Source organism: Drosophila navojoa, chromosome 3 (assembly GCF_054131105.1).
Source record: "Drosophila navojoa isolate 15081-1374.11 chromosome 3, UAZ_NAV_1.0, whole genome shotgun sequence".
NCBI lineage: Eukaryota > Metazoa > Arthropoda > Insecta > Diptera > Drosophilidae > Drosophila > Drosophila navojoa.
This window is the reverse complement of record NC_142891.1, coordinates 4,631,941-4,657,329: the sequence shown is the minus strand read 5'-3', so window position 1 is coordinate 4,657,329 and position 25,389 is coordinate 4,631,941. Positions and strand designations below refer to the sequence as shown.

The following is a 25,389-nucleotide window of genomic DNA, read 5'->3' as shown; positions in this document are numbered from 1 at the left end:
GAGCATGATTTAAACGAGCTTGAAAAAACTTTAACTGAGTTTCGAAAATAAAAAAAGTACCTTTTAAGATAAAGAAATATTCCATTTAAAAATATTCTATTTTAGCTCAAGTCCTAATTGTAATATAAATAGCTTTCAAATGAAAAATTATTGTATATAAAAAAAAAGTAAATAAAATTATTATAACATATTAATAAAATAATTTGAAAAAAAAAAAACTCCATTCCATTTCGATTTCTCTTTTTTGTCCATTATGATTGCTTTTCCCATTGCAGAGTAATTTTTATTATCTATTTAGAAACGTACACAGTTCTGTTGAAAGTTATAGAATATGCGTTTATGTATATAAATTATTGCTACTTATAGTTTAAACATGAACTTTGCTCTTGCACAATCAGTTTAAAAACAATACGATAATTACAAAGCGCTAAAAATTGAGCAAATTACGCGAAGCACTTGACTTTAGACCCCTAAATCGAAGTATTTTATAATATAATAATAGTTTTAAATATTTATCTGTATATAGAAGCGGGCAAACAATTTACAATTTAACAGAGGCTGCCCGATTAGCTAATGATAGTATTAATATTAATAATACGAATAACTTGAGTCTAATTAAACAATTTACTATGCAAAACATAGAGATGCTAGATCAAGAAATCGTTACACAAATCACACAAATTACAAATATTACAAGATCGATATACAATGCGAATAAAGCTAATTATTAATCGACATACGAATTGGTCAATTGTCATGGCTGAGTTGCTCTCAAGGAGCTGGTCGATTATGATTCTGTTGCTGCTGCTGCTGCTGCTGTTTCGATTGGCCAGCCTCCGATTTATTCTCGCGCACCATCAACAGCAGCTGCAGCATCATCAGCGCCTCCACCTTGTCCAGTGGGTCCATGAAGCCGCGCTGCAGCCACTTGGGTATGGTGGTGCGTGCATGACTAAAGCCGAGCTTATTCAGTATATAATCCACGCCATATGGCTCGATGGATTTCCCCGCCCAGGAGAGCAGTCGTACCGTCGGCTCTAGATGCCAGGTCTGGCAGTCAAAGTGTCGCCAATCCCGCACAAAGGACTCAATATCAAAGCTGGGCAGCTGTGCATTGGCTTCTGTGCCAGCCTTGGGCTGTGCACTGCCGTCCTTAATATCGCTCGCAGCTGCATTTGCTGCTGTTGCTGCAGTTGCTGCTGTCGTTGGCTGCGTTGTAGTTGCTGCCGTTGTTGCTGCTGTCGTTGTCGCAGTTGTTGCTGTTGTCGCAGCGTTCGCTGCTGTGGCAGTAGTCGTTGCCGTATTCAGATTCGTATGACTGCCCTGCAGTGGCTCCAGGCTGCTCTTGCTGCCACTCAGCTGCTGGTTCTGCACAGTCAAATTCGTATTGGAGGCGCCCTTCTTCTCCTTGAGTATGTCATCAGTTATGAAGGGCTTCAGGTTCGCCTTTTGCGACAGATTTGGCGAAGCGGCGCGCGCCGATTGAGCGCCGAGCTGCAAGCGAGCAAAAGCCAAGCATAAGCAAGGGAATCTCTTTTTTTCTTAATAACATTCACTCCATTCACTCACCACTTTCTCTTTCTCAGTCACATACGATGTGATTAGATCATGCAAAAAGAAAAACGCGTCGGCGTCCACAGTGACAAATATGTGATCATCGAACTCGGTAATGAAGCTGCACAAGACTTCAGGTTTCGTTTCTAAAGGAAAGTCCAATATCCAATATTATCCATAAAAGCAAATTCATTTCATGTAACTCACCAGTTGGCTCTGGCGTGGTGTTGCCCTGCTTGTGCTCGGTCTTGAAATACAGCTGCAGGCTGGGCAGCGCGAAGATGACCTCGCGGTTGTGATTGTGCTCCTGCGATTTGGCCGAGCTGCTGCTGCCCGAGGCACGCGTGCGTTCAATCGAATTGGAGGCTATCTCGCGCTCGCACTCCAGCATGGGGAAGCGATCCACGGCTGGTAAAGAGAATGCGGATAAGTAATGAATAAAACTCAAGTAATTAATTGCTTCACTCACCGTCAATTTCGCTGTTGGCGAATGCATAGTGGAACCATTCGTTGAGGGTCTTGAATTGAGGTGGGAAGATAATGTTGCGTGTGATGCGACTGACGATGGCCATGGAGTGGTTCTGCTGCTGCTGCACCTCCGTCGTCTGGCCCAGGCAGGAGGTGAGGGTCTGTGTGACGTGCACCTCACTGGAGTCCTCCAGCTGGCGCGCCTCAGTTGTGAAATTAATGGAGGGCGACTTCAGACTGAACAGCGCCCAAGCCTTCGACTTGAAGTTGATGCCGTGGAAGCAGGCGAGCGAAATGTTCTGACCACGCAGATCCACGGTGCCGCCCAGCACGTTGCCATGGCGAGGCAGGCGGGTGACCAGCGACGGCACCACCAGCCCAATGGCCTGGGCCAGCGGCTTCTGCCAGTGGCGATGATGACGTGCATCCGTATTCTCCACCCCACTTAGGCTGGGAGCAGCCGCAGCTGGTGGTAGCTCGCCATTGGGCTTCTTCTTCAGCTGCTGGCGCCGCTTGATGCTCGCCGTGCGATCCTGGAGACGCGGCTCGAGGCTGGAGAAAACGCGCTTGGAGGACTTGAACTGCTGCGTAAAGAACTCTTCGAGCTTGAAGTACATCTTCATAAGGTCCGCCGTCGTCGACTTCGATATCATGATCTGCAATTGATCCCAGCTGAGATCGCCGTGTATAAAGATCAGAGCACCCGGCTGATCCTTGCCGCAGGCAGCAGCCTGCGATGCCGTGCGCCACTCGTCCTTCATGGCCGCGGCGAAGGTGCTGATGCGCGTCATCAGGACCGAGGTGCCCATGTAGTCCAGGCGCAGCTCCAGCGCCATAAAGCTGAGTCCCAGCGTATGATACGGTTCCATGCCCGCTTCCTCCTTGATGTGGAAGCGCTTATTGATCTTGTTCACCTCGAAGCTGCCGCCCACAATGCCGCCCTTGGCATCCAGCGCCGAGCCGCCCAAATAGATGCCCGCATACATGTTCTTGTACCCGGTGCTGCCTATGGACAGGCGCCCGTCCGAGCGGAAGTCCTTGGTCAGCCACACCACGTTGCCGCACACGTTGCCAATGTTCATCTGGACGTTGAGCTTGGTGAAGTTGACGGCAAAGATGACCAACGTCTCCCAGGCAGTTATCTGGTTCTTCTCCGAGGGCGGCGTGCCAGAGGACTCGGCGCTGGACGATTTACCCAGCGACTTCAGCTTGCGCACGGCCCCAAAGTGGCCCAGCTGCTGCTGCGACTGCTGACCCTCGAAGTCCAGGCGCAGCTTATCCTTGCTGCGACCCTCGCTGGGCGTGGGCGTTGGCGTCGCTGGCGTGGGCGTCTCAGCGCCCGCCTGTTGCTGCTGCTGCTGGTGCACGCTGAGATCGCCCAGGAAGAGACGCCGTACAATGCGCCGCCTATACCAGGCCTTGGGAAAGGCCAAGATCTCGGTGAGCCGCCGCATGTCGTACTTGAAGCTCGCGCTGCCAATGTCCACAATGGTGGAGAAGCGTATCACGGCACGGGACTGATCCAGCGCCCGCTTCGAGCTCGGCAGTGGCTCAATGTACACCTTGCGGCAGCGCGTGATGTGAAATTTAACAAACTCCACATTGATGCTGAGCGAGTCCTTGCGCTCGCTGTCGCTCAGTGGCGAGAACTGGGTCTCCTTGGAGGTCTTCTTGCCGCCATACGGATGGAAGATGTAGACATTGAAGTCCGCCAGGCAGCCGGTCACACTTAGCCCGCCCGTGGGCAGCTGTTGATCCGCATGGCTTTGACTTGAGTGCGGCGTCTGCTGCTGCTGCTGCTGCTGCTCCTGCTCCTCGCCGCTGCGCTTCGAGCTGAACACAATATCCAAGCTGGGCAGCTGCAGCATGCACTCGACTCGCGAGACGGGCAGACAGCTGAATCGAAACGTGGACGGCTGCATGTGGAAGTAGACGATGACGTCAACGGGGAACGAGGCATAGGTCGCATAATTCGCCGGCAAAATATCCAGATTAACGGCTGCGGTATGCGAGGGCGTGGCGGGCGCACTGTTCGCCTGTCGCGCTGGAATCGGCTCCAGCGTTTGCTCGAGGAACTCGAGTATGTGGGGCGAGATGATGGTCTCCTCCGGTATGCTCTGCAGCGTCATCCAGGCGCTCAGCGTGGCGCGTTTGTTGCCCAAGCGTCGCATATGCGGCACAGCCAAGGCGTTGGCTGGCGTCGCCGGCTGCTCCGTGGCGTCCACTAGCGTGCGGGACTGATAGTGCAGCTTGACGTCCAGGCCGGGTATGTGGAAGATGGTGAGATCGGCGAGCAGCGCATTATTATGCGTGCTGGCATTGAAGCGCAGCTTGCTCTTGTCCCGCTGGCGACGCGACGGCGTCGGGCTGCCCCAGTCGTTGCCAATGCTGCGCTCGCGCTTGTGCGACTTCACACTGGAGGCGGCTGCTCCGCCAGCCGCATAGGCGGCGCGCTCCTCGCCGCTGTTGTTCTCCTTGGTGTGGAGCACACACTTGCCCGAATTGACGAGCACCTTGACATCCAGCTCGAAGTCGATGTTCGGCTCCGGCTGCTGCTTCTGGGCATGGGCATGGGCATGCTTGCGTCGCATCTCCACCGAGGTGCCGTCGACGTCCATTTCGCTGGGCGTGCAGTCGCCATGGACGCCGCCGCGCCAGTCCAGCTCGTTGTCAGCCGTCTCCGTGTCGGTGTCGGCATTCGGCAGCGACGTCTGACGCATGGCATCTGTGAAGGTCACGCGACCCACGCCCGTCTTGAACGAGGCGCTGCGCGAGTGACAGGAGGCGGGCGTGCTTTGCAGGCTCGAGATTTCATCATTGGAGGCAATCGTGTCCAGCCGTCTGCCCGCATAGCTGTGGCTGCTGCCATTCTCCAGTGGCAGCTCCCTAGCTGGCGGCACGCCTGGCACGCCTCCAGTGCCTATGTACGAATGCGAGCGACCGTAGTTCTTCAGAGATCGCCGCAGCGAGGGCTTCCGCCACTTCTGTATCATGTCGCGACGGAAGTACTTGTAGCAAATGGCCTGCAGCTCCTGCAGGCGTCGCTCCTCGTGGGCAACCGTATTGTGCGAGGCGCCCAAGGTACGCAAATCGTTGATGATCTTCAGCTGCTCCGCCATCTCCTTTTCCATCATGAACGAGCGCTTCTTCGAGTCGATTGTGGGATCGAACACAAACGCGGGCAGATTATCGAATTCAGCCCGCCTGCGCACATACGTATCCCGACTGCTCTGATCGCCCTCATCGCTATCGGGTGATTCCATTTGCGTGTCGTCCTCCTCGAAGCCCGTGAGCATGGTGAGCGTGTGGCCCAGCGAGGACAGCTGCTTGCCAATGTTCACATCCAGGTGAATGTCCACGCCCTCCATTTGCCACTTCACATTCAGCAGCCACTTGGCGTTCTCGCCCTTCTTTGCGGCCGTCGTGCGGGAGCACACCTCGAAGGTGCCCTCAGAGACGACGCAGACATTCATAATGGGCTCCACGCTGCTCGGCTTCCAGTCATCCAGATTGGTCTCGAAGTCATCTGCAAAGCGCAAGCAGAGGCCCTGAAATTTGCCCTTGGAGACCAGGGAGCCCGAATTGCAGGCCGAGATGATGGTGTTCTCCAAGGTGATCACCACAGCGCCTTTGGCATCAAAGTCCTGGTACGAACGCGAGCCAAAGGACTGCGAAAATAGTTTAAATTGAATTATATTTGATTAGCTTCTATGCACTCAACACTCACCATTGCATTGACTTGCTTTAGGGGCAAGCAGATGCCCATGTCCTCCACAGTCAGTTGGAGGAATAATGTTGACAAATTGGAGCTGGCTATTTGGCCAAAGGCCACGCGATCGAAGACCTGCTGAGTGGTTTGGGCTGTGTGCTCGTAGCAGAGATTCGCACGCTTCTCGGCCCAATATTCGTAGGCATTCTTGTAGTTCAACCAGACCAATATGGCCTTGTCCACTGCTATCGGCTGTACGTAGACCAGGGGACGCTTCAGCGTCAGCAATATGAGCTCTTTATCCTCATTGAGCAGCTCATCCTGGAAGGCGTTACGCAGACCGATGGTCGTATGGAAAAAGGCATATTGCTGAAACTCTGGCTCCGCCTCATCAAAGATCACGTTCCTAATGATCTGGCCAAGTGACAAATTAAAGTCGATGTGCGCCTTGAAGAACATTTTACGATTGCTCATGTCACCCAAATTCTTGACACGATTCGAGAGCTGCAATTCCAAGGTGCCCGTCTCAAAGCGCACAGCTGAAGAGCACGGAGTGGTGGCTGTTAGTTGTATGCGCTTCATCGATATGTTGATGGAGAATAGTATGCGTTTTAGCGTCGACTCCTGGACGCTGGCATTATCGCCACTCTCCTCGGTCCACAGGGGCACTGGCTTCTCCCCGCCATAGACCTTTTGGAGCACCTCGTTGATCTCTCGCATGAACACCTTCTGCACGAAGACCAAGTGATTGAGCAGATCTGTGGTCAGGCACCGCTCGAACTCGCCAATCTCAGCGCTGGCATTCACATAGCCGCCCTGCCGCAAGACGATGCCCTCAATGCTCTCCGTATGCTCCTGCCGATTGTCCGGTATATATTCAGCCACAACATGCACGGGTGGCAGGCCAATGCACGCCTCCGAGGGCAGATTCATTTCGTTCTGAAAGACGAAGGTGTTTCAGTTTATTTTTGACATTCATTCTATGGACAACTCACCTGTATCTTGGTGTTAAAGCTCAGCGTGTGCGTGGGCAAATCGATGACAAACTTTGCCCGCTGACCCGTAACGCCCATCGAGCTGACGTGATTCATGCGATACTGCGCCTGCAGCGAGGGCAGCAGCGCCGCATTTATGGACAGACTTTGCAGCAGCACATTGAACTGCATGACCAGCGGCTGCAGCAGACCATTCGATGCCGTCGCCGGCTTGGATTGGGCCAGGCGTGCAGCGCGTCTCGCTGCAAATTGTTGCTGCTGCTGGGCACCGCCCGAGATAGTTCTCTGACGCATTTCGCTGGCCGTGCCCACGCCGCTGGCCGCGCCGCCCGAATTGCGCGCATGGAAGGGCGAATCTGGCTCCTCGGCCGTATGGGACCGCAGCGTAGATCTACCCGAGTTGCGTTTCACGCGCAGCTCCTGCAGCGTGGACGACAGCTGCTTCGAGCTGCGCGTCATCATGCCGTGCAGAGCCACTGGATGCTGCGGTATGTCTATGTTCACGGGTCCAATCGAGAGCAGGCCGCTGTTCTTGTCCTTGCCACGCTTCGAGAGGCTCGAGTAGAGCGTCTGGCTCTTGCCCACTGTGACCTTGACAACGGTTCTGCAAAGAACATTCATTACGTTTAAGCTGGCTCAGTGAACGTGATCTTTGAGTACTTACTGCTGGCTGGGCGCCACGCCCTCGAGTAGCACGATCATAGCCCGACCCACCTGTCCAGTGAGCGAGCACTCCAATGAGACAGGTCTGGCCTTCTTTCGCCACGTAGCCGTGCTATTCAATGTGGTGATCTCCGACTCCAGCTTAAGGCCGGACAGCGTGGCCAACAATCGCGTCTTGTGTATCTTGGCCACGCCGAAGACAATGAGGCGCGTGCGCTCCGGCGGCACCCCATCCACCAGCAGCATCTCGCGATGTTGTGGCAGCGGAGTTGGGGCGTTCGTCAAATCGTCGTCATCATTATTACCGAAGCTGGGCGGCGCCTTCTTATGCTCGTTCAGCGAACTCCGTTGCGCCACTGTCTTCGTCTCCGGCATGGTGCCATACAGCTCGAGCAGATGATAGATTGTCTTCCAGCAGTTGGGCGTCTCCAGCAGCGGCGCTGATTTGGTGAGCGTGTTATTGTAATCTCCGCTGACGCTCGTCGCACAGCCACCATTCAGCGAAGCCTTCGACTCCGTGGTTAGCTTCATGATGTGCTGCTCGTGGAACGACATTGTGGGGCTGTCCCTCAGGGGCGAAGAGCTGGACTCATTTAGATTCGTGTAGCCCAGTTTGCCCTTGACGGATTTGCCCGTGGAGCGCAGCTTTTGCGCGAAGCTCTGCGGTCGATTCTTGGCATTGGGCGAAGGAGTTAGCTGTATAATGGGACGACTACGACCAGCTGGCATTGTGGGCATGGTCTCGTTAAACTTGTCATAGCGCTCATCCGAAAAGCTCTCGCCATGGCCAGCAAAACGATCCGAAAAGGGCAGCAAGTCCGTTGGCTCGGAGGCTATCGAAAGGAATTCAGATTAGTAAAGGAACTTGGATATGGTTTCACTAATCTCTTACCCAGACTGCACTCATCTTTGGTGTGGCTCTTCTTGCTCAGATCGGGATGCTCGTGGAACTCGTTCTGGGCATCCTTCACATTCTGGTACATGTTGCATATCTGATGCAGCAGTCGCAGCAGCGGCATATTCACCTGCTGCGAAATGAAGCGCACATTGAGACTGAAGTTGATGACGGTGCTCGTGTGCTTCTTGAGCTGTCGCCTGGACATGTAGATGACATTCTGGCGCGCCTGATCCACCATGCCGTCGGACATTTTCAACACCTCCAGCTCGACGCCCACACGCTCACACAAGAAGAGCGGCGTATCCATCATGATAGAGGCACGTCCCCCATTCGATTTCTTACTCAACTTGGCCGGCTTAGTATTCGTATTGTTCTTCTTATCGCCAGCCTCGCTGACCACAATGTCGACGCGTATCGAATCGAAGGTGCCAATGAGTGAGAGATTAGTGCCAAAGTTTTCCAGCGAAGAGATGTCGGCGTTTGAGAACTTGTTGATCATTTGCTGCGGCATTACGCCCAAGCACGTGAGCAGCGGCTCGAAGATTAAATGCGCATCCAGCAGCTTGATGGAGTCCTGCATGATGGTACTTCTCGCCTGTGGCTGACCTTGGAACTTGGGTGGAGCTGGACGAGCATGCTCCTTCTCAGCTGAATTCTCTTTCTTTTTGTTGTTGTCCTGCTGCTTGGCCATCCAGAAGTACAAATCTTCCTTGTGATTCTCAGCGCCCAGCCAGAATTTATTCACCGAGTTGGTAGAGCTCAGCGAGCCCTCCTGCAAGGCGCCATATTCTGCAACGATTACAAATATTATATATATGTATATGACTCTTTTCCACTTTTAGCCATGCTAAGACTTACCAAACTCTGGCACTTGCTTCTCCACTAAGCCCGATATAATGGGCAGCATTTGTATGCTAGAACGAGACGAATTGCCATGTGAATAATTCGAGGCTTTGCTGTGCACTTTGCCCAGACTTTTTATGTATAACAATACGAATATCATATATATGCAAATATATTCACATTTATGCGATGGTTAAGTTGAGTTGGGTATGAAAAGAAGAACACATACACAGGCAAAGGCATTAATAGACGAAACATGCATAAGCATATATGACATGGTATACATTGAAGTGCATCAGACGCAAAAACTTACCCACGACGCGTGTGATGTATATTGGGCGATGTGGAAGTCGATCTCTGCGATGCGGGTCCATGATGCGCCTCCTGGGCATAGGACATGCCTCCGTACTGTGAATTGTCTGTATGTGGAATGGTAAGAATCTTGAGTAAACGCTTTTATAACAAGTGTAAATCAATATTTTAATTTTGTACTTAGGTGGCGTTAGAGACCAAAAGGGAATTTAGTCAAGTGCAGTGTGCAAAATAAGTCAATAGCATATTATAAATAAATATAGAATAAATCAATTTTACATCGAGCACACTGCACTAGAGAGTATAAGCCTAAAATTGAATTAGACTTAACTTAGCCAAAAGGGAAAACATTTAATAATTGAATACATAATGCACACGCAGGACATCAAACAATATGAAGTCATGAACACATAAAGCTGATTGAAGACATACAATACAGGGAGTTGAAGTATAGAAGAATAGAGAGTATCGAAAGTAGAAAAGGGAATATAGAAGAAAGTCAAGTAAGGAAGATAGGAACAGAACATTTATATAGAGCCAAGCACAATAAATGCCTCTTGAGTGCTCATGGCTTATATATTAATTAATTACTTAATACGTGCATAAAAAACAACACACAAAAAAATAATCGCCTACAGCTAATAAATCTATATATATATATAAAAAATATTAGTTATAACAAAGGAAGTTGGCTGCGGTTTAGGCAGCTGACCAGCGTTAATCAAAGGAATACCAATGTGAGTTCGATGATGCTGTGTTTGCCCAAGTAATAAAGCATTCTCACTCTCTTCCGGATGCTCGCCGACGCCCGCATAGGCGCCCATTTCAACATCACCTTCACACTCATCCGCCTCGCACTCCTCCTCGTTTTGCGGAAACGAAAATGTCACATTGATCGGTCGGGCCAATTTATTCTTGTACTGATGCTCGAACAAAATGGGATTGTACAAGGTGTTCTTCCACTGACGGCTCAGCACAATGATACCCTGTGGAAATGGGACGGGCAATTAGAGATATATAAATCTATAGGTAGATCAATTGCTCACCTGCCGAAGCGTATTCAAATGGGGCACTTCGCCACGCTTGAATATCTGCTCAATGCGCTGCACTCCCTCATCCAGGACTAACTTTTGCATGATGTAGCAAAGCTGGCAGCTGGGATCCTCCTGCAAGGTCTTCGACAAGAGCGTATAGTTGTTCGCATAGCGACTCTGATCAAGGGAGAAGTTGCATTAGTATATATTTACCATTGTATACTCCATTTACCCACCTTCTTTATCTTTGGGTTTCGCTGAATTTTCTCATTCTCCATGGCATCTGCCATGAGGCAGGCGGCAACTGCCGTCTGTCTCGTATGCAGCACCTTCATCAGGGACACGATTTTCATGGCTAGACGGTTGCTGGGATTCATCCATGCCGTTATGGCCGGCGAGGCAGTGCTCAGCAGATTCCAATCCAAGCGCGTCAAATCGATTTTTCGTGTGATTGGCACACAAGGAGGCGCCGCAAAGTTAAACCACACGGACTTTAGCTCTATCACACAGGACGAAGTCTTGTCGGTGCCTTTAAGATTCGAGAGCGCCTTGTCGTAGCCATCCTTTACTGCATTCCCAGCATTTCCGCTTGGCTTTTGAGTGCCTTGCGGCTGTGCGCTGCCCGCTCCTCCCTTCTCCACATCCTCATCGGCTGCCTGTTTGGGCGTCGCTTTGCGTGCCTGCTCTGCACCGGTTTCACTGGCAGTAGTAGCATCCAAAGCATGCGGGAATTTCTCCTTGGGTGTTTTGGGTGTCGGCGGCTTTTTGGTTATTAAACGCCAAGCTGCCTCGGCTTTTGAGGTAGCGCCACTTGCATCTGCTGAGGCAGGTGCAGCTTCAGCACTGGATCCCACAACCAGTTCTGTTAGATTGAAGCCACCTCCTGCCGAGGCAACGCCCTCTGCAGCGCCAGCCATCTCAGCTAGCTCCTCCTTGCTGTTCTCCGACTTCTCGAAATGCGAACGCTTTACAATCTTCACGCCCACTCCTTCCAAGCCACACTCGAACATGATGTAGCCAATGCTCTCAATGCCTGTGCTCTCGGGCATCTTCAGGCACTCGAAGAGCACCTTGCTCTTGTGCTCCGGTATGGCCGTCACAATGATGGGCGTCTCTGGGGCACACGACTGTCCCTCGGTCTTCAGCCGACGCAGCTGCGCGTGCGCTCGCCCAATATCGAGTGTAATAACCAGCTCCTCCAGCTGCTTCTCCGACGTCTCAATCAGTATCGGCTCGCCTTGCACATTGTCAGGTCTCGTTTGAGACGAGAGATGTGCGAGCAACGCTCGGGTGCCCTTCATAATGCCGCCTTTCTTATGGCTGCTGCCCGACTGCACAGCCTGCTGTATATAGACATTGTGCATGGAGGCTCGTGTGGTTTTACCCAAATGAAATTTGGTCGAGATGCCCTCCATATAGAACGTAAGCAGTGAGACGCAACTGAGATCCTGTGCACAGAAAATTCATTAGAATCATTTCAATTGTTATTCCAGATGCCTTTCTCACTCACCTGCACATTGTCGAGCGCTGCCACTGAGATAATCTCCTCCACAATAGACGACTGGAGCATTGTGATGCTCACCTTAGGCAGGACAATCAATCCCTGAGTCTTTGTCGAGATGCTCTCCTCATAGACGTCGCTCAGGAATGAGTCGCCCGGACCCTGTAAGTGTCGTTCGGTTGTCGAACGCTTGGAATTCGAATGTACCTGCGACCAGTAGCTCAGACTCTGATCTCGCTTTAGTATATTGTCGTTCTTCACTTTGGCTATGCACGAGGCATGAATGAAGTTTACAACAGAAAGCAGATGCATTGACTGAATTGTCGGTACGGCAGCCTCAACCATTCTGCAAGAGAATAAAAAGGGAAATTGTATATGATGAGTATATTATTAAATTATTATCTCTTTAAGCTGGCGAAAAACGAAAGGAGGCAGCTAAAATTCCATGTAAATGCCGAAATTCAAAAGAGAGCAAAATAAAAGACCAATATATTCTGAACTATAAAGTCCAGCAGTAAGATAAACTCAGTTTCTCATTTGTAACAAATTCCCATGGGCAAAAAACATAATCCAAAACGGGCCGCCATTGCTTTATCTGTAATCAGTTAACAAGTCAGAGCATAAACATTCTACTTCGATCAGCATAAGATAAATATATACTACTACAAATTTAAGTGCGATAAGTTTATAGAAATGATACTACTGCGCATTGGTCTGTTTTGTGCCCTGCTGACCTCTATGGCAGCATATCCGCTGGTAGGTTGAGTAAAACCCCTCTCTAACTTCTTGGTAATGCAATTTAATGCAAACAGGAAGCTCAAGTGAAGCCCGAACGAAATGCTAAAGTGGAACCGGCTGATTATCCCGATCTAACAGATGGTCTCACTGATGCTGAGGTGGAGTCCACACTCAATGGCCTATCCCTAGACGATTTGAATGAGTTGAATAAACTGCTGGATGATGCAGGCGATGGACCATTTGACTTGCAGGGTATTTCGTCGTATGCTAAGCCAGCGAACCCTTCCATAATTCATTCCTTTCAAAGCAAGCAAGCCTTAGGGGACACCATAAACAAGCCAAGAAGCAACATTACGCCGATGTGGACAGTGTGGACGAGGACTTGGAAAGTGCCTTGAAGCCGGACAAGCTGTCGCTAGACGATGGCTGTCACGACGACGACGATGACAAGGACAAGGACGAGTGCACCGAACGACCCAAATGTACCGAGCGACCCAAGTGCAGTAAGCGACCCACCACACGGCGCTGCACCACTCGCAAGTGTACCACCTTATGCAAGTCCCTGGATGGCTTTCTCGATATACATTTGGATGAAGCCAGGTCGGACAGCAGCGGTGCCAAATTGAAATGCAAAACTGTTGAGGAATGCGATCCGGAGGATATGATGTGCCTGCAGCGCCTGCAGCACAGGTCGAAGCAGAGGCCAAGCATGAATGACTTTGCCGATGTGGGCGTGGATCACATGCCCGGCGAAATGGGCAGCCTGGAGCGATTGGCAGCTCAGGCACATCGCGATGACGTGCTCAAGTTTAGCAAGCAGCTGGAGGACTGGAATGGCAAGGAAGACATCTTGCCGGGCATGTCGAATATGGACTATGACAAGGTGGCCACTGCGGACACATTCAAGGATCTGCCGAAATTGGGTAGTGCCTGGGATCAAGCGAAGGTGACCGAGGACGAGGATGCACAATTAAACCAAAACGACGACCAGCTCAATGCGCCGTACGAGCGACATGAGCTGGCAAGGACAGCGCACGGACGCAGGCAGGAGCTACAGCAGCCGCAACAGGAGGAGAAGTCCGAGGACGATGAGAAGCAGACCGAGGAACTGGACGAGAATGCGCCACTGAATGAGCCAGGCGAACTGGCAGCCAATGAAGGCGACAGGTTGGAGGATTCACTTCACTCAACTCCCACTCAATCGTATATAAAAAATCCCCACAGCTTCATAGCTCAAAATGCCCGTGATCCATTGCGCTATCTCATTCAAACAGAGGAGGGCTACATCAAAAGCGAGGAGGAGCCCATCGAGCATCAGCTGCGAACGGACAAGGAGCACAGCGAAATGCTCAACTACGACCCCTATCAGCTAAGCAACGAGCACAGTCCGCTACAGAGTCAGCTGGAGCAGTCGAAACGCATCAAGCGGGAGAACAATGGGAAAGCATTCGACGACGACTCGAACGAGGTAAGTGCGAAATGACATCCTAAATAGACAATTAAAGACTCCATCCAGAACAACAACGAAAGCTATCTCAAGAAGCTGATGGACTCGTTTCCCCGTGATCAGAACAGCCAGAGCAATCTCAATGTGGCCATCAGGCTGGCAAAACGAACGCATTTGCGTGTTAAACGAAGTTAAGTTTTCATAATTATTCCGTTTGTTCAATTGATCGATGTGAGTGAATATATATATTTTTATAATGTGCGAATAAACAAGTTGGGTCTGGATTCATGGTGTATTCAGCTCGCCAACAAAAATGTATATTCAATTCAATATTCAAATAAATATTCAACTCACCTTTGTAGTCCCTCTAGCAGGAGGGGCGTAAGGAATATATTGAGCTGCCCCTTCAATCTAGCCACAACCGAGGTGCAGGCCGCACCGCCTTCCGATTGAAGGCTCATGAATTCGCCATCATCGAAGCCATTTGTGGTCTTGTCCGATTCCTCCTCCTTCAGCAGGACACTGGGATCCCAGGGATGGGATTTCGGACCACCCATAAATGTGGCCGAGCTGTTGCTGCCGGTGGAGTTCTCATAGCGTGGCACCACCTTAATTTCACGCCAGCACGAGTACAGATCGAAATGCGGCAACATTTTGCTGCCAATGTAGGTGAGGCCGCCGTCTTCGTTCTCGTGGAAGAGCGGCGTGGAGAAGACATCCGGTCCGAGCGGAAATGAGCAGCCGTTCCAATTGAAGCACTTCACCTGCGACAAGTGATTCAAATAGCTGGCCATCAGCAGTGGCGAATCGATGATGGGTCGATTGACCTGCTGATGCAGATTGACCAGCGCCACATCCTCCTGCGACGACATGGCCGATATGAACGAGTTCGATGAGAGCGAGGGCGTGCCCGACGACGAGCCGCGCGAGTCAGCCTGGGAAATGCAAAGCAAACCAAATATTGCATCAGAGTGATATCATAAGGCATCATGATCCATGGCAAACGGCTACAAATCAAATGGAAAAGGTGGGCAGAACAAGTGGCGCAAAAGGTGCAATGGGTGCGACTGTGTCTGTGTGTGTCAATCAAAGACTTCATACTTAGAACTAAACTAGAAATCATTTAAACTTAGACTAGCTCCAAGTAGCATGCGAAATTTGTAGAAGACATGCAGGCAACATATTAGAAAAACCCCTGCAGAGAGTTGAAACTGAGGGAAAACATTTATAAGAGAAATAAAAACAAAAATATAAATTTAATAATCAAAATAATCTTAAAATTGGATAGAATATAAAAATAATATATTTTTAATTTAAAACCCCCTAAAATAATTTTTATAACTATCCCTCCGTCTGAGCACTATTCTAGTTTCATATAACTTAAATAAATAAAATTAATATTCAACTTATTTTACTTTTGAACCATCCTCGGAATGAATTAAAATATAATTTTTTGCAAGAGTATGCGGCAGTGGTCTAAACAATTTATTATATTGCAAAATTTTTTAAAAATGTTTAAATAATAATATTTAAATAATATTAAATAAATATGGCTTTAAATTAATTAAATCCTTACTTAATTGCTTAGACCACCCTCGCAAATCTTCGGCAAACCGAATATAATATCCTTTTTCAAATACAATTTCCCTTTAAAATTTTGTTTTAATAATAATAAAACTATACTAAAGAATTTGTTAAACATTAAGATAGAAAGAAATATTTGGAATTTAGTTGCGCTACACATGTTAGTCAAAGATTAAGGATTTGGTTTTAAATTTGATAATTGATCTTTACTGTACTTTGGTTTTGGCTCTTGCTAAGAACTACTCACATCGTGAACAAAATGTCGATACTCGGGTCGTGATGAGATATTTGTTAATTTTCTTATAGGTGTGGCAAGACCATGAATGCGTCTCGCGTCTTCGTTCTGGATGAGTTTTTACGTATTTATCAAGTTTTTTTTATAACGTTTAGTTTTTTTTTATGAATCGAAAGTTTTGAGTTTGGTGGAAAGGAATAGAATTTAGGTGTGGATTTGGTTTAACAATAGAGTTATAGAGAAATATATAGCTTAAAGTTAAGAAGAGAGGCATGCATCATATAGGTAAATATATATATAAGTTTTTTATAAGTTTTTTCCAAATACTTTAGAACTGGGCTGCTTTATATATGCTATAAATTTGTAGTTGGTGAAAGTGGAATATAAACTAGACCTTGAAAGCAGTAAAGCTGCAAAGTGTACATAGTATCGTATATGGAATTGTATACGTAGACTTAATATATATAATAATTATACATAGCGAACTGTTTGCAGCAGTTGCTCGATTTTTTTTACCAGTTCTGTTGTGCTCTGTGGTCGCTTGGGCAGCGATTTGTTGCTCTCCGATGGATGAATTTCCAGATCGCTGCGATAGGTCGGCAGAGTGTGGCTGCCGTTCTCATTCTGAGCGCCAATGCTGTAACATATTGGAATTAGCTTGTTTTATATGGAATAATTTCAGTAGTGCCTACCTGAAGTCAGAGGAGAAACGTTTTCTGCCCGACAAAATGATGGAGCCAGTGCCACTGCGCTGCTTCATCGAGCCACGCTGAGACATAACATTCGATATGTCTTCCTCGGCGGAGAAGAACATCTCTGAGGGATTCTCGGAGGTTAGCGATATGGTGCGCTGCACTTCACGTGGCAACTGATCTCCGCCATGCAGCACAATGTCCGCGATCTCAAATTCCAACGGATGCGAGTGAGGCGCCGAGTGGGACATCTCATCGGGAATCTGGGGATGAGGGAATAAATGTAAATTGTATCAAGGAGCTCTTTCCCTTACTAGGATATCTACATACCTCCTGCTCGTCATCCAGAGCCGCTTCGCCGGTCAGTCTTGAGTCGGAGATGCTTGTCTTGGGCGGCGATACGCGCAGTCGGTGCGAATCGGAGCCGCGTCTTGGCTGCTGGCAGCTTGTGTTGATTATCTCCCGCTCGATGGACTCGTGCTGCAGCTGCAGCTTCTTGGACGGGCTGTCCAGCAGGCGAGCGTATGGCACCTCCACAGAGGTCTGCCTCGTGCAAGTATAACGCTTGCTGCGTCGCTCCAGCGTATTCGGTGAGCCAATGCTCTCGCGACTCTTATGTCGATTGCTGTTGAGCTCTGGCTTCTCCACAGAGCCGGCGCCAATTTTGAATTTAGTGCCATCGGGCAGAGAGCCAAGCTCCGACTTCTTCAAGCTGCCATTGCGCAGCTCACTCGCCGGCCTATACAGCTTGCCCTTGCCATTGAAGTCGGCCGCGTCATAGAGCGATACGCAGTGGAGACTATAGGGCGGCGTGTGGAAGACGAGCTGGCCCTGATGCAAAATGCTCTCGCCAAAGCCAAAATCTTTGCCATTGTTGATGATGCTGAATGGGAAGGATGGAGAGATGGAAATGACCATAAGGTAGTCAAATTTGAGAGTATGATACTTACAAATAGCGCGCTATATTGTAATTGTCATGCACATCTTGAGCCGTGGGCTTGAAGAACTTTTGGCCGTTGCGGTTGCTGCCGAAGAAGGCGCAGCCGCCAATGCAGCCACAGCGCGAGGTCTCCGACCCAGAGCTGAGAGCACTGCCATTGTTTGCCCAGAGGAACCACAGCCGCTTAAACTTGGCGTCGTGCTCACGCAGAAAGCTGAAAGATGGAAATAGTTGAGAAATTTACATATTCATAAAGAAGCTCAAGCTGATTTCGCTCACTTGTGCTGCACGAGATGCAGTTCGTGATCGGGTATGGGCAGCGCGGAGGCGCCTTCGAGCAGTATGGGACCCAGCGAGGTGCAGCCCACCTCCACCCAGTTCTCGCAGAGCTCCGACGTTAGCGGCGTGCGCTTGGTCGCATGTGCATCCACGCTCTCGCGCAGTTTGCTGCGCGCCGAGTCTTCGCGCGAATCGCGACGTTGCGAGAACGAGTTGGAGCTGCGCTTGCTGGTGGGCTTGTGCGTGCCATAGACATCCTGCGACTTGAGCGAGTCCTGATCAGCGCGTCGCAGCTTGCCCGACCGATTGCTGCCCGTGGTATTCGTATTGTAGCTGCTATTGGGCGCATTCCCCGCGTGCAGCATGAACAGACGCAGCAGAATAGAGGGCAGCAGACCCGAGATGCCGGACTTGACGCGCTGGCCATGCAAATTGCAGTTGGCCAGTCGTATGGGCGAGATCCACGCATGCAAGGCCGTGCCGCTCTCGATGAGATAAACGTCCACGGCGTCAACCGAGACGCGCGTCATCTTGTACTTAATGTCCTCCGAGGATGGGCATTTGTACTTGTTCTCCTCCTTGGTGTGCGGGCACAGATTGCTGGGCACACCGTGATGGCAATTGCGCACGGTTTTCGGCGACTTCAGACAGTTCTCGGGATCGATGGCGAGCAGCACCAGCGTCTCCAGGCCAGTGACGACATTCACCAGCTGCGGCAGGGTCAGCTTGCCCGTCAGCTTGCCCAGCTGCACTTCCACCAGCCACGAATACTCCAGCGTATCCTCGTCCAAGGCACAGCCCTCATTGCTGAACATCGCATGGCCTCGCACCTGGACAGCTGAGAGCAGCAGGTGGCCCTGCTGAATGTGCTGCTCGCGCTGCTGTCGCTGCAGCGTGTCGGCCGTGAGCAGATACGAGGGGCTAACCAAAACTTGCAGCGTTGTCTCATGATAGCGTTTGTCCATCTCGAAGCCGAAACGTTCGATCAGCACCACCGGGCAGGGCGGATCATCCGGATTGCAGTTCTTCATCACGTGCGCCTGAATGTCGTGCACTATGACCGAGACCATGACCTCCAGCGGGCGATAGAGCCGTGGATCGAAGGGTTTGCGCTTCTCCTCGGGTGGCGCTGTCTCTGATATGGACTTGTTGGCCAGCTCCTTTTCCTTGGCCAGCAGTTGATCTTTCGGATTCGGAGCAACACCTGGCTCCTTGTTCACATTCGATTGCTCCATGTCCGTGAAGTTCTGATCCTCGCCAAATATGTTCTCCTTCAGGCTGATGAAATTTCTCAGCACATTGCCATAGGCCATCAGCACCGAGCTGCCAATCTCCAGCTCCACCGTGACCTGATCCGCCGTCAGTGTGCCCGGATCGAACTTATTCTGCTGCTGCTCGGCTGCTTGCTGCGCCTGCTGCCAACTGTTGCTCACTGGAGATTTTCGTACTTTCGGTATCCGCATCGGACTGAGCAGAATCTCCTCCTTTTCGGGCGTGGTGATGTCCGCCTGGGGATCAGGCCCCAGCGGCGGCACCGGATGATACACATACTGGATGGACAGTGCCAATATGGGCACCGCCCAGCAGTCGATCCAGCCGGCGCTGCGCTGGCAAATCTTACGCCATTTCTTCGTATAGAGCTCGGGGCGCCTGATCAGCTTGCCCTCGCGTGTTAACAGTCTTGCATTCTCATCTATGGCTAGGACAATGGGTCGCACCGAAGACACCTCCGGCACATACAAACTCAAGTCGAGACCTTCGCCGTGTATCCAGAACTTGAGCGTGACAGTCTTGGGTAGGAAATCGTCGAAGGGCAGCGCAAAGCTCATCTCAAAGACGTCGCCACAGAAGGCCAGATGATTGTTCTCCTGGTTCGCACTGCTGCAATCGATCCAGTTGTATTCGTTGCACAGCATCAGGATCTCGAATTCGTTCAGGCGTATATTGAAATTGCACGTGTAGGGCACAAAGCTGAGTATGTCGGGTCTCGCTTTGTTCGCCCAGTCCTCGATGAGATCCTGGAAGAAGCATTTGTGTTTATACACAATAAATGCCGTTGTCTTGCAGCCAGCCAGCGAGATGTTCCAGTCCTGCGGCGCATTCCATTTTCTTGGATAATGGATGCGCACTTTGTACTCCAGCGACTCGAACTCTGCCAGGCTGCGATATTGCAGCGAGGTGGTGGCCTCCACATGGAACAGCTGGCCTTGAATCTTGGACGTATAGCCATCGGCTAGGGTCACCCAGGGTATGGTCACCTCCACGTAGGAGGCGGGCCCCACGGTTATGTGCATGGCATTCGTCTCCTTCTCCTTGGAGAAGAGTATGTCGATCGTGGCTTCGTTCAGCACACAGAGCGTCACATCGAACGACTGATAGGTGCGCAGTTCCCCTGGCTGCGGAGTAGGTGTCACCTCCGCCTCCTTCCAATCGGATGGATAGAAGTATTTGTAGAGGTGATCGCGCTGTCTGTCTGCCCAGGGGCCGTAGCTGAAGTCCGTGCCCTTTAGGCAATGCGCATTGATGCCCCAGACGGGCGGCGATGGCTCCGACTCATCACCGTTGGCCAAGAGAATCTGGACCGGCTCCTCTGGCACGACGCCGGGCTCATCCATATAGAAGTACAAGTCCATCTGATTGGACATCATGACCACAAATCCCTCGCCCATATAGCGCGGTGGCTCGTCTATCAGGCCCGTATACTTCGGACTGGGACAGAATAAGATCTTGGCATTCTCCACCTTCGCCTTGACAAAGTGCATAAAGTGATCGAGCGGGCAAACCGCGGGCTTGGTGCTGTACGTGCAGTGCGCCTCCTCCATGGATATGGACAGCGTAGTCGGTGTTAAGCGATTGCCGAAGACGAAGCGACCCGAGCTGATGTCGATCTTGATTACAGGTATCAAATCTCGCCAGGTGGTGGCCTGCATGGCCTCCGAGTTCTTAACGCTATTCACGCGCTTGCTCTGCTTGGCGTTCTCCAGATTCATGTGATGCTCCTTGAGCTTATTGCGCTCCTCAGTGCTCACCGTATCCGTGGGTATCAGCAGCGAAGGCTCTAAGCCGAACGTCTTCTCCAACTTATCGTACAGATCGGAGCGATTGTAGATGTGCAGTTCGTACACATTCAGCTGCACAGACAAACGCGTATCCGAATGGGAGAGATCTGCAAGGGATCAAGACTTTAGTTTGATTTCGTTAGGATTGGACTTCAGGACTTACCCTCGGAGACATCTTTGGGCACATAGGAACGCCACCAGCGGAATATGAAGTAGCCATCCTGCACGCGCATCGTATAGTCATACGTGATGTAGACAAAGTCTCTGAACATGATCTTGCCAGCCAGCGGATTTATCGCCACCGATCCAATCTTGAAGTAGGCGCCCTTTATGAACCAGCGATTCGCGATCTTTGTGATCAGCATGCCGATGACACGAGAGTTGTAAAAGTTGTTGTAGGTCACCCACATGATGGTCGTCAGCAGCGAGCAGATCAGCCATATCTATAACAGGTAGCAAAGGTGAAGCATAATTGGGTATTATATCATTTTTGCCAAGGGGTTAGAGAATGAGTTGAGCAAAGGGCAAATCTTAAATGGGAAATATTGTATTTGAAGAAAAATGAATACCCTATCTAAGTATAGAAATGTCGTCAGCGGATATTTTTTATATTTATATTTTTGAAATAGACTCACTAAGAGATACCCTATATGAAGATCTACTCTACCTAAACATAAAAGTTCGATTATATCGACTCAGGAGTACCCTATTTAAGTATACGAATTTGGTCACTAAGTAACTGGAGAGTCACAAAATTCGTATATCTTAATAGGGTATATCTGAATAAATTCGAATATAATGTAAGTAGACAGAAGTTAGAGTAAAAATATAAAAATTTAGTGATGTAGAGGCACTAAGCATAGAGACTAAATATCAATATTCGTTAAAGTAGAGTTGATATTTCAACTCTACCTATATAGGGGAAACATACAAAACATATTTTTACTTTAAAAATGTTTTCGTTTTCTCTGAATCCCATATATAATATATAATACATACATTATATACAATACATATATAATATTTGAATGAATACCCATGTGTATTTACGTTGTTTTCTTTCTCTTCTATTACTCACAGCGTTTATGGTTCTGGTGAATTATTCAGTTAGTCACAGCCTTTTAATGTAATTTACGTTGATAATGAAACACGCCTCGAGCTGGATTTAACTTAAAATCGAAGTCAAATTGAGTGAAGCCTAATACTACTAGAATCTAAGACTATTGAAATGAATCTGCCTAATAAGTATCCTGATAATTTGGCTTGATCTATGTATATATACCCATTATCAAGATAACAATTAATAATATACAATTTATATAAATATGTAATTGACATTAAATTTAAAAGCAATACACAGTCACGCTTGGTCTGAGATCTATACTTCCTACGAATCAGTGAATCGTTAAATAATTGTCATCAGTTTACCAAAATTTAAATAGACCGAATATGAATTTAATAATTTGCTTTTAACGATAATAATTATGATATCATTAGCAAATGCTTTTGTTAATTGGGTAACTATTTGAAATGACGAATATCTTACTTAAATGATATCTTACTTAAACGTATTTGGAATATGTACGAGGTATGTACAAAAAGTTTCGCGAACTTTGCTAATGCTTTTGAAGGTCCATTCAACATTTTCAATTATGCCTCTTTAAAAGTAAACCCCATTAGATATCTTGCATGTGGGCTAACGTTTCCTCCTATTCAAAATGCAGAAGAGTCTGCCTTCAGTCTCGCTCATTATTCACACTTTCATATACGAATAGCATCCCCCACCAAATACTTAAAAGACAGACAGATTTATAAACATATACATGATCGATTTAATAAACTTATATTTCTAATTTGATGTGCACAAACTCTAAAGAAGCTTCAATGTAGACAATTAACCAAGACATGTACAAAATTTGCTCGTGGAAGTGTGGTATAAAATGTAAATCGTCTCTATGTGTGTCAGATGGGTTGGTGATTTGTGATCGTTGGCTGTGGCTGGTTTGGGGCTGCGGGTTTTCAGTCAAAGTAGTTGACAGGCACATCGCTGAAGATGGCGCCGGCAAAGGTGCATTTCTTGGCCTCCTTGATGACGGTGCAGCCGTGGATGTCCTTGAAGAATATGTTGTGGCCCAAACAGCGCGGCTGATTCACAGAACTAATGGGGCGTCGTGTCGCTGGCCGGAAGTAGGCACGACCCGTAAATGGATTCACAAAGTCCGACCAATAGCCATCCTGCATAAACTCCACGGAATACTGCGAGGCAATCAGTACGAATGCCTTGATGGCGCTATTCACATCGCTGTCAAAGTACAAATTGAAGATGCTGAAATTGCCGGGATCCTTGAATTTGGAACACGGAATGGTAAACAGTCGCTTCATGTGGCTCAATAGCAGCTTGGGACAGCGCACCACCTGCGCTCGGATCGGCTTGATGCCGTTCCAGCCGATCGAATTGTGATATTTACTCACATCAAATTGATCGGCGGTGGTGAATAGATCCTGATAGGCCGGTCCCACGCTGTGCGGCATATAGAAGAGATCCGAGTAACGATTGCCCAGTATTGGATAGACCGGATGGATGCCAATATCATCATCGGTCTCCATATCATCCTGCTCCTCCATATCAACCAATATAAAGTTTGGCAGGCTGCTGCTGCTCGTGAATCGGCGAGCGGGCTTCACGCACTTCTGATTCTGTAGAATCTTTCGGTCCTTCAAGCATCGCACTAATATTCTTAATGTTTGCATTCTGTGCTATTGACTATAATTATTATTATTATAACGATTATAATCCGTCTATTGGTCAAATTCGTTCGATTGGGCGGCAATATACAGTTTAACTAAAATTTTTAACTATCAGATGCTAAAATAAGTTGTGTTCTCGAAAAAGTTTTGTTTGTTTGCTTGTCTGTTTATTAAAATTTGTTCGGTCTTATTATTTTTTGTCAATATTCTTAGCAAAAGCGGCGTCCGTAGACCGCGAAACAGATTTTTGTTGGGTTCTGTCCGTATTAAAATAATTTTGAACGTTTGTTCATATATGTAAAAAAAAAGAAAGGCTGCCCGATTAAAATGTGAACTTAAGGTTCCATCTCCTGGTCGTTGTCAAGAAAAAACCGAATTGCTTTGTTTTCAAAATCAAACTACAATTTATGACAGATGTGAAAATATATTGAATAGTTATCAAACTAAAAATTTATGAATAATTCTCTTTCAAATATTACAGAGTATGTAATCGAATTTTTAAATTTCTAGTAGCAATGGAAAAGTGCAAAGATCGTCGTACATAAGAAACTCGCCCTAAATAAACTTTATCTATGCTGACTAGTGTAACAGAGAGGGAGTGTATATATGTGTGTGTGTGTGTGTCAATGACCAAAGCTCTAATTGATTGATAAGGCGCACTGCAAGTGTGGAAGCAGTCGCACACTTGTTCATCGACTGGCTGTGGCCATTAAATCGTGTAGAGAGCGATCGGCATGAGCGGCAATAGACGAGAAGCTGATAAAGCCTCGTCCTCGCCTGATTCATGACACATTAATCAAATCAAATTATGTGTGTGGGTAATATGTAGCTGTGCATGATTATATACCTATACGTATATGCATGAGTATGTTTGTACATAGGTGTGTATTCTTACCATAGGAGCATCGATTTTCATGTTCTCCAGCGGCACATTATGTGTGCGATTCCAGGTGCCCACTTCGGGGAAGCCGAGAGAAATTCCATTGTCGCTTGTTTCATCCAAATCCATTTTTGCAGATTTTCTCTTTGTTGGATGGGAATGGAATGGGTGTTGTTAGCTCGTTTATTAAATTAACGCGTTAATGCTGTCTAGCCACATTTCACTTATTATATTTATCAATGAATATGCATAAACATTTCATGTTTATTTGCTTTCTTTCTTTAATTTTAGCTTATTGCACATATACACGCCACACACACACACACGCGCACAAAGTTCGATTTTTCCCACTTTGTATTGGAGGTCGTCGTTGTCTTAATTTTTCTTTACGATTTTCAGCCGTTTTCATCTAATCTACCCTCTTGCGATAATATTTTTTGTAAGCACGATGTTGTGTTTACACTTTGTTGTGTATTTTTAGCAATTAATTGCAACTATTTAGCGCGTAAATAATTAAAAATAAAATATCAGACGAAACGAAAACACTCCCATCTTGTGCTGCTTCTTGCCACTAAACAGATGTTTGTCATCGATAAGAACAATCAACTGGTTTGTTTCGATATTTTACTTGAGATTGCCGCAAGCAGGTAGCCGGCAGCGGTAACTGCTAGTTACATGGATATTTTATAGATATATTGAGTTAAGTTTTTTTATATAGTTATATTGGTTTCTTCGTTAGGTCTCTATTTACTTTTGTATTAACGTAATGTAATCTAATTCAGTTGTTTGTTTATTCGATATGTAACCGAT

At 48.2% G+C, this 25,389-nt stretch overlaps 3 protein-coding genes across 11 annotated transcripts; 1 reads left to right on the top strand and 2 right to left on the bottom strand.

Moving 5' to 3' along the window:
* Nucleotides 1-257: 257 nt before the first annotated feature.
* Nucleotides 258-25,171, bottom strand: tweek (transmembrane protein KIAA1109 homolog tweek). Of its 6 annotated transcripts, none has more exons than XM_089258256.1 (23): nt 24,595-25,171; nt 21,115-21,394; nt 17,893-21,058; nt 17,624-17,827; nt 17,004-17,556; nt 16,674-16,936; nt 16,498-16,618; nt 15,994-16,089; nt 14,517-15,097; nt 11,987-12,323; nt 10,713-11,924; nt 10,489-10,653; nt 10,176-10,428; nt 9,444-9,549; nt 9,146-9,261; nt 8,282-9,076; nt 7,391-8,222; nt 6,727-7,330; nt 5,750-6,670; nt 2,024-5,690; nt 1,762-1,962; nt 1,570-1,700; nt 258-1,494 (listed from the first exon to the last, which is right to left on the bottom strand). In XM_089258256.1, the coding sequence occupies exons 1-23, from the start codon at nt 24,706-24,708 to the stop codon at nt 772-774; spliced, it is 15,441 nt and encodes a 5,146-aa protein (XP_089114382.1). In that variant the 5' UTR covers nt 24,709-25,171; the 3' UTR covers nt 258-771. The 6 variants fall into 6 exon arrangements, with proteins under 6 accessions (XP_089114382.1, XP_089114384.1, XP_089114383.1 ...); XM_089258258.1 differs by having other exon boundaries at nt 9,146-9,201; XM_089258257.1 differs by having other exon boundaries at nt 10,227-10,428.
* Nucleotides 12,558-14,446, top strand: LOC108649894 (uncharacterized). 4 transcript variants are annotated; one of them, XM_030384708.2, is made up of 5 exons: nt 12,558-12,733; nt 12,790-12,967; nt 13,027-13,882; nt 13,940-14,183; nt 14,259-14,446. In XM_030384708.2, exons 1-5 carry the CDS (start codon nt 12,671-12,673, stop codon nt 14,355-14,357), a joined length of 1,440 nt encoding a protein of 479 aa, XP_030240568.1. In that variant the 5' UTR covers nt 12,558-12,670; the 3' UTR covers nt 14,358-14,446. The 4 variants fall into 4 exon arrangements, with proteins under 4 accessions (XP_030240568.1, XP_030240567.1, XP_030240570.1 ...); XM_030384707.2 differs by having other exon boundaries at nt 14,232-14,446; XM_030384710.2 differs by having other exon boundaries at nt 12,559-12,733; nt 13,023-13,882; nt 14,232-14,446.
* On the bottom strand, nt 22,760-24,106 carry LOC108649327 (methylmalonic aciduria and homocystinuria type D homolog, mitochondrial). Its single transcript, XM_018098297.3, has one exon. It carries the CDS (start codon nt 23,700-23,702, stop codon nt 22,971-22,973), a length of 732 nt encoding a protein of 243 aa, XP_017953786.2. The 5' UTR covers nt 23,703-24,106; the 3' UTR covers nt 22,760-22,970.
* Nucleotides 25,172-25,389: the final 218 nt, after the last annotated feature.

What these genes read in the sequence shown, in the direction of transcription:
- tweek (XM_089258256.1), bottom strand. Translation starts at nt 24,708, where the DNA reads ATGGATTTGGATGAAACAAGCGACAATGGAATTTCTCTCGGCTTCCCC. An exon ending in TACAATATAGCGCGCTATTT is followed by an intron (nt 17,557 to 17,623) that starts GTAAGTATCATA and finishes CTTCCCATTCAG; the next exon opens with CATCATCAACAATGGCAAAG. An exon ending in TGACTGAGAAAGAGAAAGTG is followed by an intron (nt 1,495 to 1,569) that starts GTGAGTGAATGG and finishes GCTCGCTTGCAG; the next exon opens with CTCGGCGCTCAATCGGCGCG.
- LOC108649894 (XM_030384707.2), top strand. Translation starts at nt 12,671, where the DNA reads ATGATACTACTGCGCATTGGTCTGTTTTGTGCCCTGCTGACCTCTATG. An exon ending in TGGACCATTTGACTTGCAGG is followed by an intron (nt 12,968 to 13,026) that starts GTATTTCGTCGT and finishes TTTCAAAGCAAG; the next exon opens with CAAGCCTTAGGGGACACCAT. An exon ending in GCAGCCAATGAAGGCGACAG is followed by an intron (nt 13,883 to 13,939) that starts GTTGGAGGATTC and finishes AAATCCCCACAG; the next exon opens with CTTCATAGCTCAAAATGCCC.
- LOC108649327 (XM_018098297.3), bottom strand. Translation starts at nt 23,702, where the DNA reads ATGCAAACATTAAGAATATTAGTGCGATGCTTGAAGGACCGAAAGATT.